Source organism: Crotalus tigris, unplaced genomic scaffold, assembly GCF_016545835.1.
Source record: "Crotalus tigris isolate CLP2741 ecotype Arizona unplaced genomic scaffold, ASM1654583v1 scf7180000018925.3142382, whole genome shotgun sequence".
Lineage (NCBI taxonomy): Eukaryota > Metazoa > Chordata > Lepidosauria > Squamata > Viperidae > Crotalus > Crotalus tigris.
Window position 1 is genome coordinate 2,672,501 of NW_024097278.1, and position 18,685 is coordinate 2,691,185.

The 18,685-nt window shown below is 40.3% G+C and overlaps 1 protein-coding gene across 6 annotated transcripts in view; it reads left to right on the top strand.

Annotated features, from left to right (window-relative positions):
* SEMA3D (semaphorin 3D) overlaps positions 1–18,685 on the top strand; it is a 135,921-nt gene that overhangs the window by 90,790 nt on the left and 26,446 nt on the right. For all 6 annotated transcript variants that reach the window (XM_039357520.1, XM_039357515.1, XM_039357516.1 and 3 more), the window contains 4 exons: positions 82–196; positions 1,561–1,630; positions 3,258–3,402; positions 17,177–17,399. In XM_039357520.1, the coding sequence (XP_039213454.1) occupies positions 82–196; positions 1,561–1,630; positions 3,258–3,402; positions 17,177–17,399 (553 nt within the window). The remainder of the gene's footprint in view (positions 1–81; positions 197–1,560; positions 1,631–3,257; positions 3,403–17,176; positions 17,400–18,685) is intronic.

The following is an 18,685-nucleotide window of genomic DNA, read 5'->3' on the forward strand; positions in this document are numbered from 1 at the left end:
GCCCTCTCTTCACATGACTTAAGTCTTCCTGTTAACCAGTAACTTTTTTTAAAAAAAGTTATACTTTTCTCACTTTTTTAGAATGACATAGGAGGTCAACGCAGTCTGATCAACAAGTGGACAACATTCTTGAAAGCAAGGCTGGTTTGCTCCATCCCAGGTCCCGAGGGAGCTGATACATATTTTGATGAACTTCGTAAGTGAATTTCAGTTGTAACTGATTCTTTTCTTCAATCATGGAACTGTAGAGTGCAGAGTTCGGTGAAGCCAGCAGTGTGAATTTAGGAAAACCTGATCTATTTGCCTTGGAAGAGAAGTCATATACTTACATACTTTGGAGGGGAAAAAAAGAATAAAACAGAGTTCATAGAATAATCTTGTTATATAGAACTTACCTGGAAACTGCTTCTTGTTGAGTAACAAACTACTTATCTGGACAAAAAGGTAGAATGTACAATTAATGTTTCATATTAGGAGAAGTAGCAAGGGCAGTTGTAATTTGTGCTATTGTGGTAGCAATAGCAATAGCACTTAGACTTATATACTGCTTTACAGCCCACTCTAAGCAGTTTACAGAGTCAGCATTTTGCCCCCAACAATCGGGCTCCTCATTTTACCGAGTCAACCTTGAACTGATGAGAATCGAACTGCCAAACTGCTGGCAGCTGGCAGTCAGCAGAAGTAGCCCTGCAGTACTGCCACTGCGCCACCAGGGTTTGTGGTAGCTTCCAAAATAAAATTACTTATAAAGAGTTCAGATTTTTTAAAAATAGAATACCAATCAAGAATTCTTGAATTCTTTTACACATTCTAGATCTCAACACATGAAATACATGTTTGACTTTCTACTGAAAAAATGATAATGGAACATATACTTTAGATTACTTCTTATAAATGTTTTATTTGATTTAAGAGTAGAAAACCACACAAGGCTTTGGAGGAAGAAAAGAATATGAAGAAAAATTATCTCTTCATTTTTTTTCTATGATAAAGGTTAGAAACAGCTAGGTAGTGAATTATTCATGGGTTATTCAGGTAGAGGAAAAAGAGAAAAAAAAATAGGTTGTGATATGTTACCTCATTGTGTTTATTTGCTAAATTACATCTTTTTCAGTCCTGAAAAAGAAAAAAAAAGGATTTCAAGACTAAAGTAACGATGAATCATAAAATATCGTTTCAGAGAACAACAGTTAAACTGCTGGAAGTTTAAATCATCTCAACTCTTTGAAATTTTATACTTTTGTCTATAGTACATTCCAACATAAAAAATAGCACATTTAGAGTTTGAGCAGACAAACATTTTTTAACCATGCACAAAGCATGAATCATTATCAATTCGTGGGGTAGTTACCACTGAAGTCATCTAGTAATTTTAAACAGACATAGTACACCTGGGAATAAACAATACCATATAAACTAAAATATGGATGTTGTATATATGTGTCTGAGTGTGTACATGTGCCTGCCTGCCTGCTTTGTTTTTTTTTTTTTTTTTTTGGAAATAACATCATATAGCAAAGTGCATAAAATCTGAACTCAAAATAATGTTATCCATTGCAGAAGACATATTCTTGCTTTCCACAAGAGATGAAAGGAATCCTATGGTGTATGGTGTTTTCACAACCACCAGGTATATTTCAAGCCTTAAATCCAAATCTGTACAAGAAATAAAAAAAAGAAAAACAACCCTCAGAGTTTCCTTGATGGATTATGCTAAAAATATTAGGCTATAGATTGAATTATAATAAATATATTTTTTTTACCTTTTACAAGAGCTCTAGAAGGAGGAGAGAGGCAGAAAATGGGTGACTTAAAGGAGAATATTTGTAGCTCAAGGTTGAAATGAGGGGTCCTTGGTGCTTTCTGAGCTGGGTTGTTTTCTTGCAGATGTTTCATTACCCAGCTAGGTAACATCATCAGTCTCGAGCAGGGATGTCAAACTGCCGGCCTGCGGGCTGGATGTATCATGAGGAAACTATGCCCACCCCATTGCCGGCAATGGGGAAAAAGTTCCGATACGTCGCGCAACGTCACATGATGTCGCGAGTTTGACATGCCTGATCTAGAAGGAAGAAGGACTTGCGGAGAAGAGGAGGAGGAGGAGGAGGAGGACTGTGGAGTCCTTGATGCTCTCTGAGCTGAGTTGTTTTCTTGCAGAAGTTTCACTAGCACTGGTGATGTTACCAAGTTTGGGTAATGAAACATCTGGAAGAAAACAATCCAACCCAGAGAGCCGCAAAGTTGGTGACTTACTCAGTGCCACCTACGGAGAAGCAATTGGTCTTGGGATGAGAGAGTTGGCTTGGCTTTGAAGAATCAAAATTTCCATCCTGTTCCCAGGATGAGACTTTCTGGGTGGGCTTGGACCACTCATATTCTCTGAGGTTCCTCTTGGGCTCAAATGCAGTTCTGAGCTCTGCATTTGAGGGAGAGAAAAAAATGTAGCATAACATCCGAATGCAGCCTTGATGTTCTTGTACAGCTTATCCTTTTCTGTCCTGCAAGATTTAACCGAAAGTATTTTCAAAAAGGGCTGTGTGAATAAAATCCAATCTTGATAGGCCTTCAGAAGAGTTTTCATTTGTACCTGAGACAAATGAAAAGTTTGGTGGAGACAGTGCTTGGTGAAGTATCATGTCAGACCTCTGCTCAAAAAGGTCTTTCGTGGAAGACCGTGTTGAGAAATTAAATTACAATTTAAAAAGTTGGTGTAGGAAAACTCTTTGCATAGATCTCGCATAAGGGTTGATGGTTCCGTATCCTTATCTTAATTTCTGAATTCTCAGTGGGCATGAGAACTTGAGAAAACAAGTGTAGATTTTGAACTGGGATGGCTCAGATGAATGTTTTCATGCTTTTCACCCTTCAAAAACATCTTCACATCCATCATTTTCTCTAGAAACCCCTCTGTGCCCTGTATGACATAATTCACTTCCCTGAATGGAAAGAGGCAGCTTTTGAGGGACTTCGTTAATAACGAGATACATTGGACAAATCCAACTTGAATGTTGCTTAATTTATTCCTGAGAAACATTAGTGGGACATTTGCAGCCATCTCTTCCAGTTGCAATTTCAGTTAAAAAAAAAAACAATGATAGTTAATAAGCTGCTTTCCAAGCAAACCTGTCTACCATTAATAATTTATTCTTTGAGGAATTTAAAAAAAAGTGACACTCATCCTATGTCAGCTGTATTTGAAGTGAGTGCTTTCAGGCATCTGTTGAACATGATTGATGATATGCCTGTGTCCTTTCCAGTTCTGTGTTCAAGGGCTCAGCAGTTTGTGTCTACAGTATGGCCGACATCAGAGCAGTTTTCAGTGGCTATTATGCCCACAAAGAAAGCGTGGACCACCGCTGGGTTCAATACGATGGGCGAATTCCATATCCTAGGCCTGGCACAGTAAGTATCTCTTCCCAAATTGACCCCCTTGGTAAAAAGAAAACAAACAAACCTCTTCCATTATTGGGTTTGCTTGAATGAATGTTAATTTCCTTCCAGAATATTTTAAATTCTGCTTTTGTTCCTTCCTCAACTTGACAACTTGGTTCTGTTCTGTTTTTTTAAAAAAGTTCTTTGAGATTGCATTGATCAGACTGCCTGTTTCCTGACTCTCTCTCTTTGCTCTTCTGCTTTTTGTCTGATTTCCTTGGGGAAGTAAGTGGAGATCAGCTTTTGGAGCACCAGCATCTCATCCACAGAATACTTTGCTTTGTCAAATGTTAAAACACAAGCACACATGTCTTATGTCTTGCAATTCCCTTGTGTTCTTGCTCTGTTCACAATAATTTTTTTTTAAATTAAAACCACTAAATGTGACCTCTTAATGGCCCACATTTCTGTAGAACCACAATAAACAATGGCTGACTTTTTTTATAGTAATGAACGTGAGTTATGGCAATACAAGAATATATAAAAACCTTTCTTTACCCACCTGATAAATAGTACTTTTAAGATAGTAGTCACTCGAGGTAGATATATTATCATATTATCTGAGATATATGAAGGTTCTCTTTCAGGGGAACATTCTATTTATTTATTTAGAAATAAATTGTATTAGAAGTGTTAAGAACAAACTAAATTAGAACAGAAAAAAATGAAAAAGTGAAAAAGAAAGAAGAGTAGCATTTGATTTCTATATACAAGAGGATTTTCCATGTTTCCTATTAAAATGATTTAAATACTTTATATTTTAGTTGTTATTAGTTGCGAAGTCATGTCTGACCCATCGCGACCCCATAGACAACATTCCTCCAGGCCTTCCTGTCCTCTACCATCTTCTGGAGTCCATTTAAGCTCATGCCTACTGCTTCAGTGACTCCATCCAGCCACCTCATTCTCTGTCGTCCCCTTCTTCTATTGCTCTCAATCTTTCCCAGCATTAGGCTCTTCTCCAGTGAGTCCTTCCTTCTCATTAGGTGGCCAAAGGATTTGAGTTTTAACTTCAGGATTTGGCCGTCTAAGGAGCAGTCAGGGTTGATCTCTTCTAGGACTGACTGGTTTGATCGCCTTGAAGTCCAGGGGACTCGCAGGAGTCTTCTCCAGCACCATAGTTCAAAGGCCTCAATTCTTTTGCGCTCGGCCTTTCTTATGGTCCAACTTTCACAGCCACACATTGCAACTGGGAAAACCATAGCAAATACTTGATATTAAAATGATTTAAATAGAAACCATGGGAAATTCATCTGGTATATAGAAATCTAATGCCACACTTCATTTTTTTTTTGTTCTAATTTAGTTCATTATAGTTCATTGTTTGCTGATTTCTAATTAATGTTTGTAGAAAAAGCAGGGAAATGAATGAAATACTTGAGTCTAGGAATTCTGAAGCGTGTGATCGTAATTTGAGTGCATCAAAGAAACGGGCTGTGAACCATATTCGTTCAAGACTAATTGCAAATGAAGCACTTAACTTATTTAGGACACGTTTTAGCTTCTTTTAAGCACGAGATGTTATCTTCTGTTTGGCCACAGGGCCACTCAGCCTCCAGGCTGTGAGAGAGAGTCAGTCTTTTAGCAAAATATTTCTCCTGGTTTCTGAATGTGGCCTTCACAGATGGAAAAAGAGGCTCCTTTCCTCAGGATCCTAACAATTCCTCCACTGCCCTCTGCTGTTAACTTCCGTGGGGACCGTTGATCGAAAACTACACTGGGTAGAATAGGATGAGGCAGGTGAATATCAGCCCCACAAGGAGAATTAAAAGTTTGATGTATCAGAAGATCAGTAGCAAATCTGCGTCATTTTGTTTTCCAGTTTGGCGAAGTAGAAAAACAAGTAGTGTTGCCTGCGCATGTATGTTGCACTTTTTTAGGTGAGCTTTTCCTAACACTTGCATTTACTCAGGAAAATTTCAAAATGTCGCCTATTTGGTGCTTGCGTTTTCTTGATTTTATCCATGTGACTCTCTCTTCTGGGATACAAACAGTGCAGAAACAGCAAAACGTTGCAAAGAGACTGGCTTGGATATGATTCTCATCCTGATGTGAGGAACATCTGGGCAGCTTTTCTGATATACCCACCTCAGAACTATTGTGGGGGGGGAGGACAGTTTTAGGAGAATATTTGAGCCTGGTCATTGCCTCTATCAAGTAGTTCTCTTGGTTCCTTTTAAGCCAGAAGGGGCAATCAAAAACCCAAATAAAAAGCACAGGGCACTGTTCTCACACTGATTTTAGAATGTTAAAATATAAATATACATTCAGAGTGTGACACACATTCAATACTGCTCTGATGTGGATTGTTTGTGTCTCCAGTTAGACTTTATGCTTTTTTTTTTCCTTTTTTTTTTAAAAAGAAAGCTCACTTGTTTTTGTTCTGCAAATTTTTTTCTCTTCATCCACCCTTATTGTATTCTGGGGTTTTTTTTCCCCTCCCAAATGAATCATTGCTGATTAAATAATCTGTCCCCTCCCTGAATCTTGTAAATCTCAGTTGTATTTCATGGTTGCTTGTCCTTTAGCAACTCAAGATTGTTTTCTTTTCTTTCTTTCTTTTTTTTTTTTTTTTTGAGGTGGGGGGAATTTTTTGCATTTTATCAAAAGAAAAAAAAAATAACCCAAACCTTCTTTCCCTAGTTTTAACAGCTTAAATGATGTTTTGGAGAGAAATACGATACTAAATGTTGAAGGCAAATCCTAGGCTAAGAGCAGAGCCAACGTTAAGCAGAACATGAGCTGATTCTAGATGTCACCTGAACTCAGCAGAATCAGGCAGTAGCTGGAGCGCCCAGTCTTCCTTTACAAAAATATTTTTTTCTTTGAAAGAAAGAAAAACATCAATTTTACCTTGACTTGCTTGCTTCCTGACAATTTTCCTTGCATGCAAGCCCTTTCATAACTAAACATCAGGTGAGTTAATGGAAGTTCAACTTTCTTACATTACTTTAAAACAGTGATTTTTCCCCACCTTGGCTACTTTAAGACATCTGGACTTCAACTCCCAGATTTCCCCCGCAGCTTCAGCATTTAATACTTGTTGTCTGCTTGCATTTTAAAAACTAGTATTTCAGAGAAAATCCCACCAGCTTTTTCCATAGGAGTTCTTTTTGGCAAACATTGGTTACCAAAAGTCAACAAAATAAATAAAGAGTTCCTAAAGCGTATCAGGGTCTGCCTACTATTTTACGCCCTCTGGAATGAGGGATCCTCTGGAATTTAAACCCAGAGGGATTTCAAAGGACCTTGAAGTCCTGCTCTTTGGTCAGACTTTGCCCCTTGATGCCTTCCTTCCTTCCTTCCTTCCTTCCTTCCTTAATTCCTTCCTTCCTTCCTTCCTTCCTTCCTGCCTGCCTGCCTTCTTTCCTTCCTTCCTTCCTTCCTTCCTTCCTTCCTTCCTTCCTTCCTTCCTTCCTTCCTTAATTCCTTCCTTCCTTCCTTCCTTCCTGCCTGCCTGCCTTCTTTCCTTCCTTCCTTCCTTCCTTCCTTCCTTCCTTCCTTCCTTCCTTCCTTCCTTCCTTCCTTCTTTCCTTCTTGCCTGCCTGCCTGCCTGCCTTCCTTCCTTCCTTCCTTCCTTCCTTCCTTCCTTCCTTCCTTAATTCCTTCCTTCCTCCTGCCCTGCCTTCCTGCCTGCCTGCCTGCCTGCCTTCTTTCTTCCTTCCTTCCTTCCTTCCTTCCTTTCCTTTCCTTCCTTACTCTCCTTCCTTCTTCTTCCTTCCTTCTTTCCTTCTTGCCTTACTGCCTGCCTGCCTCTTTCCTTCCTTCCTTCCTTTCCTTCCTTCCTCCCTTCCTGCCTGCCTGCCTTCTTTCCTTCCTTCCTTCCTTCCTGCCTGCCTTCCTGCTGCCTTCCTCCTTCCTTCCTTCCTTCCTTCCTTCCTTCCTTCCTCCTTCCTTCCTCTTCCCTCCCTTCCTTCCTCCCTTCCTGCCTGCTGCCTTCGTTCCTTCCTTCCTTCCTTCCTGCCTGCCTGCCTGCTGCCTGCCTTCCTGCTTCCTTCCTTCCTTCCTTCCTTCCTTCATTCCTTCCTTCTTCCTTCCTTCCTTCCTTCCCTTCCTCCCTTCCTTCCTCCCTTCCTGCCTGCCTGCCTTCTTCCTTCCTTCCTTCCTCCTCCTGCCTTCTTCCTTCCTTCCTTCTCTCCCGTCCTGCCTGCCTGCCTTCTTTCCTTCTTCCTTCGCTTCCTGCCTGCCTGCCTGCCCTGCCTGCCTGCCTGCCTTCCTTCTTCCTTCCTTCCTTCCTTCCTTCCTTCCTTCCTTCCTTCCTTCCTTAATTCCTTCCTTCCTTCCTTCCTGCCTGCCTGCCTTCTTTCCTTCCTTCCTTCCTTCCTTCCTTCCTTCCTTCCTCCTGCCTCCTGCCTGCCTGCCTGCCTGCCTGCCTGCCTGCCTTCCTTCCTTCCTTCCTTCCTTCCTTCCTTCCTTCCTTCCTTCCCTTCCTTCCTTCCTTGCCTGCCTGCCTGCCTGCCTGCCTGCCTGCCTGCCTTCCTTCCTTCCTTCCTTCCTTCCCAGCACATAGATAAAAGGCTGCTGCTACTGGATGTGGGTCAAATCCAGGGCAATGTCTTGGGTCAAAAAAAATATATATATCAGGTGACTATACTTCAAAAGCATCAGACCTGGCTACCAGCTGTTTCAGTCTGCGGAGATGCCCAGAACTCTGTGACAGCAATAGACTGAAATTGCAAGACTGCTTCATAAAGAAGCAGCTGAGACTTTCACTTATTGAGTTGCCTCTGATAAGATCATTGGGGATGTCCAGAAGAGTTTCTCTCTCTCTCTATTTCTCAAACTGGACACAAGTCCCATTGCATGAAAGTCTTTGCCCATAGAGACGTACAACACAATCCATAATTCAGTTATGGAATGTATTGTGTCAAAATGTGATGATAGAGAGCGTCTGCAGTGGATATTAATAAGGATGTATAAATAGAAGTTCCTAAATTAGCAATGAAATTCCTCTGAGAAACAAATAGTAAAGAAAGAGGACTTTTCCTTGCCTGCTTGTGGATGTCTGGCCGGCCACTGGAGGCACAAAGCATTACTCAGAGGCAGAAGTATGCACAACAGATAAGATACAATTTACAGCCCAGCTCAGAGACAATTCTGAATTAATTCTTGATTGCTTTGCAGACTGAACTGGCATCTTGCTTGAGAAAAACCCACCGTTTCGTATTTCTCAGTTGAGTGCCAAAAAGAAATCAGCAAATTGGCCATTAGCAAATTGAAGGAATTAAATGTAATTTGTAGGCATGAAGTCTATAAAAATTCAGACAAACTCTGCCTGGATTTCTTTGGAAGGAAAATGGCTTTTAAATATTGAAGGGTGTTTTTTTTTTTTTTAAAGGAATCCATGTAATGAATTGTATTTCACGGCAAAGTTGGATGACATTTTGGGATCATCCTGTACCTTGAGATTTTATGCATCAGATTTTTTGGTAAAGACACCCTTTACTGATTGGGGTATTAAAATTACTTCTTCATTGTTTAGATGAATGTGCCATGCATAATAAGAACCCTTAACTAAATCCTTCCAATAATCCCAAACAATGGGCGTACTCCCAGGCTAGAATATAACATATTTTCTCTAAAAAGACTAAAGAAAATGATTGGGAGGATTTTTAGAAAGTATCCCTCTTGCTGTTGTGGGTGCTTTGCTGGATCTTTAGTTGTGTGTTTTGCATGGCAGTGCAGTGTTGGACTAACGCACTTTGTTCAGAGACAAGCCTCTTCCTGTTTGTAAAGCTTCCACAAAGGGGCTTGTGCACAGGGGTTGTGTACCACAACTGCACAATGAAAACTTTGCCGGAATACAAAAAAAGGGGATCCAGCTGCCTTCTCCCCCCCCCCCGATTTTGAGCAATGATTGACATGCATGTGATCCTAAAGGAGTTTTTGTCAGTCATGATTTTTTCAACAACCCATATTGATCTGTTTTGTTGTTGTTGTTAGTTGCGAAGTGGTGTCCGACCCATCGTGAACCCATGGACAACGTTCATCCAGGCCTTCCTGTCCTCTGCCATCTTCTGGAGTCCATTTAACCTGGCGCCCACTGCTTCAGTGACTCCATTCAGCCACCTCATTCTCTGTCGTCCCCTGCTTCTGTTGCCCTCAATCTTTACCAGCATTAGGCTCTTCTCCAGTGAGTCCTTCCTTCTCATTAGGTGGCCAAAGTACTTGAGTTTCAACTTCAGGATCTGGCCTTCTAAAGAGCAGTCGGGGTTGATCTCTTCTAGGAGTGACTGGTTTGAACGCCTTGCAGTCCAAGGGACTCGCAGGAGTCTTTGATCTATTTTACACTTTATTTATTTATAGGTTTATTTCTATCTTTGCCTTTGTTATTTTTACAAATAACTCAAAGTGGCAGACCTACTCAATGCACCTTCCTCCTCCTGTTTTCCCCCTAACAACAAACCTATGAGGTGGGTTGGGCTGAAAAGAGAGGGACTGGCCCAAGGTCACCCAGCTGACTTTCATGGCTAAGGCAGAATTAGAACTCAGGGTCTCCCGCTTTCTAACTCGGTGCCTTCATGACAAGACAAAACTGGTTCTCTCTAATTCTTGAAACAAAGAGGCCATATTATGGGTGAGTTCTTCTAATTCAATTGCACAACTGGGCATTTAAACAAATCCTGGTTTAAAAGCCTCAGATCACCCTCTAACCATGTGTCCAACTAGCCCAGTTACAAGCATGCCCTGGGGACCTCTTCTTCTGCCTCAGCTCTTATGGCATGGCCGTCATCCTATACCTCTGTGCTGATAAATGAAGCAGGCTTAAGCCATCCTTAGTTGATATTATATCTTATTATATCAACTAAATAAAAACATCATTATTACATTTATCAATATTTTTAGCTTATACATATCTTAATTACTTTTACATTCAATCAATGTCCTGTTATTGGTTTTTCCCAATTTTTAGTTTCCCATCAATATTCAAATTTAATATTTGATATTTATAATTTCCAGGCTTTAGGTAACCAAAGTTTCCTTTATCTCAATTCATAACAGAATCTAATATTCAAAATACACATCTATTTGGGTATAATCTTGTTCTATTTCCTAAAAAGTATCTATTTCCCCCCATCTTACATCATTAATTACATGTATTAATTAATAATACAGTATCCCCTTTAATAAATCAAAGCCCACTATATATATTTATTAATTAATAAATCAAACATATTCATAATATTTTGTTTTTCTTTTGGGTCTAATTTTTAAGTATTAAACAAATAGCATCCTTATTTTCAACTAATTTCCAAATGTTTTAAATTTAATGACCAAAATTTCCCTTATCTCAACTTCTCCTTTTGATCCTCTAATTCAGTGGTTCTCAACCTTTCTAATGCCGCGACCCCATAATACAGTTCCCCATGTTGTGGTGACCCCCAACCACTTATACATCACCGGGTGCCAGGGGCGTGGCCAAAGAAAAGGGGGAAAGAATGGCGGACAGCCTTGGTTGGCGACCCCCGTGAAATGGTCGTTCGACCCCAAATGGGGTCCTGACCCACAGGTTGAGAACCACTGCTCTAATTAGTAATATGAAATTCCCTATGATAAATCAAACCCCCAATTTTCTTCAGCCTTATTCTGGCTTTCTTTCTTTGCCAACTAGCCTTCCATGTCAACACTTTTAAATCATCAAATAAATCTCCCTCTATTATTATATATATTGTTTGGAATAAGAGAGACCATTTAGTTGCCATTTTTTTTGGAAGGGCTAGTCTATTTGTATTCTTTAAATCGTCTCCCTATTATTCCAAATCCCCATAATTGTCCTACTATGTTTATCTTCCATTCAGTCTGTTCTTCTTCTTGCTCCTCAAATTTCTTCTGATTTATATAGAAAGTCTTTTCCATTTTCAGTGTTGTCAGTTCCTTTTCTGGATATTCCATTGACTGTATTTGTTGGTCAATTAAGTCTTCTGTCTTAGTATTTGATTGTTCCACTTCTTCTGTTACTTTCTGCGTTATTAGTTCTTTAGTTGTAGTTGGAATTTGGATTTGTATATCTAAGCTGACATCTTGTTCTTTTCTGTAACACCTTATTTTGTCACAAGCTGAAAAGATGGTTTCATGTATTGCTTTCAACATGGAAAGAATCTTTTCCTGGTCTTCATCCATCTTCTCTTAATGGTATGTTAAGTTGAGGACTTTGAAATCAGACAATGAAAATAATTTTATAGCTGGGTATGGAACCTCTATTTCATGTGTTTGTAGGTAGTTGTTTGTCAAGTCAGATTTTATAATCCAAGGTCCATCATCTCAAATAATGACCAATATTCCTCAGATAAAAAAGTAGGAAGGCAATTCCCCACATACAGCTCTAAAAATCAATAAAAGTTTACATTCATAGTTCAAGGAGGCCAGCCATGCCACCCAGAAGTTCTCTTTACAGCTGAACTCCTCACAGGTGGTGTTTATCAAAGTTAAAAGAGTTTTATCTGTAGTCTGGGCTTCAAGCCAAGTCTTCTTTAGGCAATAACAAGTTGTAATACCAAGCTTCACCACAAGATGTCTCTAGTGCCGCTTAAGGTTTTTTAAGTCCAAAATTTTTATAGTCCTTTTTTCCAATTTTATTTCTTTTTTATAGATTAAAAAAAAGGTCTTTGGTGAAAATAAGAAAACTTTTGGTCCCTAAGTTTCAGAAACATATAAATCCAATTAGATTAAAGTTATTCTTTTAGTGCTTTAGCTCCCCTGGGTAGTCAGTCGCCGCTATTCTTAGAGAAATCCCCTTCCCCCTCTCCTCACAGGGGGAAAAATACTTTGGGCAGTTTTACAGGAAGAAAAATACTTAGGATCTTAGAGAGAAGATCGGATCTCACCCAGTCTCATCCGTGCTGCTTTAGAAGTGCCTGGTGATAAGTTTGACTTCGGCTGTCTGCAGTCTAGTGACGAGCCATGTTGCTATGGCCGGTCTTTCCTCCGCCAGTTTGGAGAGCTGCCCCAGATCAAGCAAAAGGGCTGCTGCCCTCCCACAGTCAAGCGGGGGTCCCCTCCTTGCTCATCGCCCCTACAGGGTGACTTTCGACCCTTTCCAGGATCCCCCAGCTGAACGAAACCGAACGCGGAAGACAGAACTCAACTTCCAGCGGCTGCAGCAGCCAGAATGACAAACCAGCAGCCCCTCTTAGAAATCTTTTATTGTCTATAGTATATATATATATGCCTCCTAGGATATGAACAGGTCCATACTTCTAAAATGCTGCTTCCCTTCCAAACCCCAATTGCTTGCATTAATTAAGGTTGTTGAAATGTTTATTTTATTTCACAGCTGTTCTGTAATAGGCTCAGCCGTGTCCACTGTGAGGTTAAACATTCTGCTCTACAGAATTCTTAACTTTTGTTCTGCTTTGTTAAAGAAACTAAATTGCCTTCAGCAATATATTTCTTTTTATTTAATTATAAAATTCAGTTGCCCTCCCATCTTACGTGATAGATACATAATGACCAGGAGCAGTGCTCAGGCAGCGGTCCTTTTTTCGAGGACAGTTAAATGTTTATAAATGCACACATTCCTCTTTCTTGTCTTCTGAACTGCTGTACTTTATGATTTCTGGGTATTTGTTATTCCAAGTAGAACATACTTTCCAGTCTCTGTATATGGAAGGGATATGTAAAGGCTTGTTTGCACAAGTTTCTGTTTTAAAATAATAGCACTGGACACTGTCACACTTTGCTGGGTTTTTCTAAGACAGGATCCAAATAGAAGCTGTAGCATAATCAAAATGGGAATTTTTTCTGGCTTTCCATGTTGGCAACCTGGAGCAACATTTTAGTTCGTATTAGAGAAGTGTGAAGGAGATGTTATTCCCCTAAGAAACAGTGTTCAAAAGACATGAAATACTCTTTCTCACAGAGAAAGACCATTTAGCTTAATCCTTGTTGTTGTTGTTAGCTGCGAAGTATGTCTGACCCATCGTGACCCCATAGACAACGTTCCTCCAGGCCTTCCTGTCCTCTACCATCTTCTGGAGTCCATTTAAGCTCACGCCTCCATCAGTGACTCCATCCAGCCACCTCATTCTCTGTCGTCCCCTTCTTCTGTTGCTCTCCCTCTTTCCCAGCATTAGGCCCTTCTCCAGTGAGTCCTTCCTTCTCATTAGGTGGCCAAAGCTTAATCCTACTGGTGTATGAATAGTACCAGGTTCATTTAATGTGAGGATATTTTCAGTAGTTAACCTATGAACTCTGGATCTGGAGAACATAATGGCTTCTTTCTACAGAAATGTGTTCATCTCTCTCAATAAACAAAGACAATGAATAAGAAAGGGTAGACTGCTTGTTTTCCCTTGGGTTTCAAGGTTGGGTTTATGTAGGGCTAAACTGTTAGACCAGGATTTCTCAACCTCAGTTGAAGTCCAGACATCTTAAAGTCGCTGAGGTTGAGAAACACTTTTTTTGACAGTTGTTGCAGCTATTAGAACTTAATCTGATTTTCCAGTCCCTATCAGAAAAAAAAATGTTCCTGATTTCCCAAAGTTCAAATCAGTTGCCTGGACTTAAGCAAGTGGCATGCTTCCATAAAATTACCTAAGTACCGTTAGGCAACAATTTGGGGTATTTAAAAAAAATGCACAAACAACTCAGAAGATTCCATCCAGTTTTTGGGATAGTTTCAGCATGCATCATGTTCTCTAAGCAGTGCCAAACCTTAAGTGCTCAAGCACGTCCCAAACCCACCAATTTTCCCCCTCCTGCATTTAAGCATAATAGATCTGCCACATGGTGTATTTGGCCCTGGAGCAAATGTGCACAGGATGATTGCCGCTTGGACTTCCTTAAAAGATCTGTATCAAAATTGAGAATCCATCAACTCCAAAAAGCACCATCAACTTTTTTTTATAAATTGTCCATCTGCTTCATGTAAGAGGCTTCTTGTATGTAATCATTCCCCTTGGGAGAAAACATGGGTATTATCCATTTAATACGAGAAGATAATGGAGTATTAATATCCATTGGGACCACAGATAAGCAAGCCTACCATCTGATACTCCCTTATGCTCTCAAGATGGGTGGACTTGGCTGGGGAATTCTGGGAGTTGAAGTCCACCCATCTTAAAGCTGCCAAGGTTGGGAAACACTGTCTTAAAGTCGTGCTCTTCCTCATCAAACTGATGTAGAGTTTCTGGTTGGAGTGTTGTAGTAGGATTCTGAAAACCAGAGCAATGTTAACTGAAAAATGTCATCCTACCTGTCACGCATGCACACTCTCCAAACTGCACAAAAAAAGCTATTGGATTAATTAAGAGTCATGGTGGCACAGTGGTTAGAAGGCAGCATTGCAGGCTGACTCTGCCCACTGCCAGGAGTTCGATCCTGACCTGCTCAAGGTTGACTCAGCGTTCCATACTTCCAAGCTCGGTAAAATGAGAACCCAGATTATTGGAGGCAATTTGCTGATTCTGCAAACTGCTTAGAGAGGGCTGTGAGGCACCACAAAACAGTGTATAACTCTAATTGCTATTGTTTTCGCTATTAATGCTTTTAATATTCTGGTGTGACCTTGCATTCACAATCCATAGTGGTATATGGTGACCTTGATCCAGAATAAGAATCAGGGCCAGGGAGACCAATCTTTCCTTAGTCCATTTTGAAAGATTGTCATCGCTTATTTCTGGAGCATGGATAATTTATTTAGTAATAGTCTAATTTGGACACACCATCTCTGCAAGGCATCTGTAATAGTCCAATGTTATGTGAGAAATCTAAATATCAGGATTTAAGAAAACACGTCTATAGATGTTTCGATACTGCATTATTTTCCAAGGCAGTAGCCACACTGGAGGCTGTAACAAAAGCATTTGTAAGGTTTTTAGACATTAATAGGCTTATTATGTATATAAATCTTTTTGAATACAGTTCAACGGGATCCAAGTGCTTTTCTAATAGCAACCAGAAGAGGGCGATATTTATTAACAATTGAAAAATACTTAATGAAGACATCTGGGCATTTCCTTTCACTAAATTTTTTGGCTACATGAAATTAAATGTTTGCTACTGGCAGTGCCAGAGTAACTCTTTGAAAGTCCCTGGATAAGACAGTGCCATAGCTGAAAACTGAGCCTGGATGAATCAACCGGTTCTTTATCCCTCTGGTGCTGACTACAAGAATAGGAATTTAGATATTAATCCAAGGCTTTTAGCTCCTGACAGCCTCAGAATCCTTTCCGGTTGGTTTCTAGCACTTCCTTTTTTCCCCTGACAGTATCAGAGAATAAAATATGACATCCTTTCAGAAGGTGAAGCCAAGAATCTCTTTTACCACTGTTAAGAGCTAGGTGTTTTCAGATACGAGAGACTATTTTAATATTTTGCACGCTAACAGCAACTAAAGCAATTTAACTTTTCAGCTTTAGATGAAAATTATTTCTCACGAGCAGAATAGATTCCCAAATGGTGGCAGTTAAACTGCAGAAGCTTTTCTGTAACATGGGTGTTCTTGATCTCTTTAGGACAGTGGTGGCGAACCTAGGGCACAGGTGCCAGAGGCGGCACTCAGAGCCCTCTCTGTGGGCACGTGCACCGTCGCCCCAATCCTAGGCCTCCAGCTGGGTTTTATAAAACTTTTTCGCTTTAGGCCTCCGCCGCCGTGTGCAAAAAAAAAAAAAAGTTCAATCAGTCAATTTCAACTTCTCGCGGGAAAAAAAAAGAACTCGCAAAGTTGGAATTGATTGATTCAACTTTTTAGTCCCACCCAGTTCTGCTGTTACCACGGCAGCCATGCCCATACAATGGACCATGCCCATCTAATTGGCCACACCCACCCAATTGGCCATGCCCACCCAGCACCCGACAACACATAAGTGGGTTTTAGGTTGCAGTTTGAGCACTCGGTCTCTAAAAGGTTCGCCATTACTGCTTTAGGAGATCGGCAAGCAAGATGTAGGTTGTGTGAATAGACTGGATATGTTTAGAAATAAGGCAAATGAAACCTGCAATGGCTGGAGAACAGGACCAAATACACTTAGCAATGAAGATGTTTGAACTTAGCAGAGATTGCAGATCTGCTCCGGTGGTCCTCCACTTGTAGCATGTTTTACTCTCTACGTTTCCTACTTCTTTTCCTAATTCGTCTTCCCCCTCCTCCCCTGAAACTGGGATTTCTGAAGGAAGAGAGGGACCTGAGAATGTGGGGATGGTCATAAATCAAGTAATCCTTGATTGATTACCACAATTGACCCCCAAATTTCTGTTGTTAAGTGAAACATTTGTTAAGCGAATGTGCCCCATTTTTTGACCTCTCCTGCCACAGTTGTTAAATGGATCACTGTGGTTGTTAAATCAGTCATACGGTTGTTAAGTGAATCTGGCTTCCCCCATTGACTTTGCTTGTCAGAAGGTCGCAAAAGGGGATCTCACACACACACACATACACATACACACCGGGACATGGCAACCATCATAAATATGAACCAGTTGCCAAGTGGCTGAATGTTGATCTTGTGACCACGGGGATGGCTGCAATGGTCATAGGTGTAAAAAAGGGTCGTAAGTCACTTTTTTTTAGTGATGTTGAACGGCCACTAAATGAACAGTTGTAAGTCGAGGATTAATTGTAGTCCTGGAGCAAACCAACATGGGTGACTAAAAGGCTGACAATATTCAGGTCCCTTATCTTTGTTCCTTGCAGCCAGCCAGGATCATAAACACCTCTTCTCTCTCTCTCTCTCTCTCTCTCTCTCTCTCTCTCTCTCTCTCTCTCTCCCTCTCTCTCTCTCTCTCTCTCTCTCATCTCCATCAGTGTCCAAGCAAAACCTACGACCCCTTGGTCAAGTCCACCAGGGATTTCCCCGATGATGTCATCAGCTTCATCAAGCGCCACCCCCTGATGCATAGGGCGGCCCACCCAGCAAGTCGGGCTCCGGTCTTCACTCAGATCAACGTGGACTACCGGCTGACTCAAATCGTGGTGGATCGTGTGACAGCTGAAGACGGCCAGTATGACGTCATGTTTCTAGGAACAGGTAAGTCTAGGACAAAGAGACGTGCGTGACTTCCAAATTATTAAAAGACAAACTTTATATCTAATTTCCCCAAAGGCTTGTTTGGGATTGAGTGAACCCTGAAACAAAGAGATACATCAACTTAATAATAAGCGATGGGATAACTAAGCAGAGCAGTTGCAGCATATAATATCTACAATTAGATTCTGGTCCTGATGACAACACAATATATATCTTCTTGGAGGGAAGCAGATTGTCACTGTGGTTTGCTTGTTTATTCATTTTTACTTCTCAACTTCAGAAAGGCTTAGCTTCTGAGCAAGCTGCAAAAGGTTGCATTTCCATACTGCACGAAGAGTGAAGATTCCTCTAGTTTTTTAACTTGTAAAGTGACAAGCTGGTCTGGCTAGGGTTTTTTCCCCTCCAATAATAATGGAAGACTCATATAAAACAGCTTTGTTGGTCCTAGTTTATCCATGTTGTATTTTCTACATCACTATTCCATTGGAATGCAAAGTATCCTTACAGCATCTCTTCTCAACGAAAAATATTGTGTTAGAATTACATTACAGATTGATGCTTGATACATTAAAGCTTCTTTCAAAGATACACACACACACACATACACACACACAATTTTTAATAGGGACTTTTAGGCCCATACATTCATCAGAGATAGAAAAAAGGCTAATTTGGGTATGGAGGAAAATTGTGAAAAGCTAAAATTGATATCCTGGTTCCTCTAACGCAGTGTTTCTCAACCTTGACAATTTTAAGGCATGTGGACTTCAACTCCCAGAATTCCACAGCCAGCAATGCTGGCTGTGGAATTCTGGGAGTTGAAGTCCATATGCCTTAAAATTGTCAAGGTTGAGAAACACTGCTTAACGGAAAATAATTGCTAAATGAGAGAAACTTAAGACTTTCTTATATCTGATCTGAATCAGGGATAAGACAAAGTAAGATGAAAGATATTTATAGCTGAGTGTTATTTTTGCACCAGGCCTATTTGAATTGGCTCTTAACTATTATTCCGTTTTGCTCTTCATTATAATAGATGTCTGCAAGTTTAAAATAGTCAGTAGGTGGCAGTCCAGAATTTTAGCAGAGAAGACTAATCTAGACTATGGTAAAATATGATTCTTTTGACATGTTAAAAAACTAACAACTTGCTCCCTGCTAAATCAATCTACTGGCAGTTTTCTCAGCAATTAAACATAATAGCATGAAAGATTGAACAACATGTTTTTGCGGTTGGCTTTGAAAGAAAGCCGAAACAAGCACTCAATTAATAAAGTTGCAAAGTG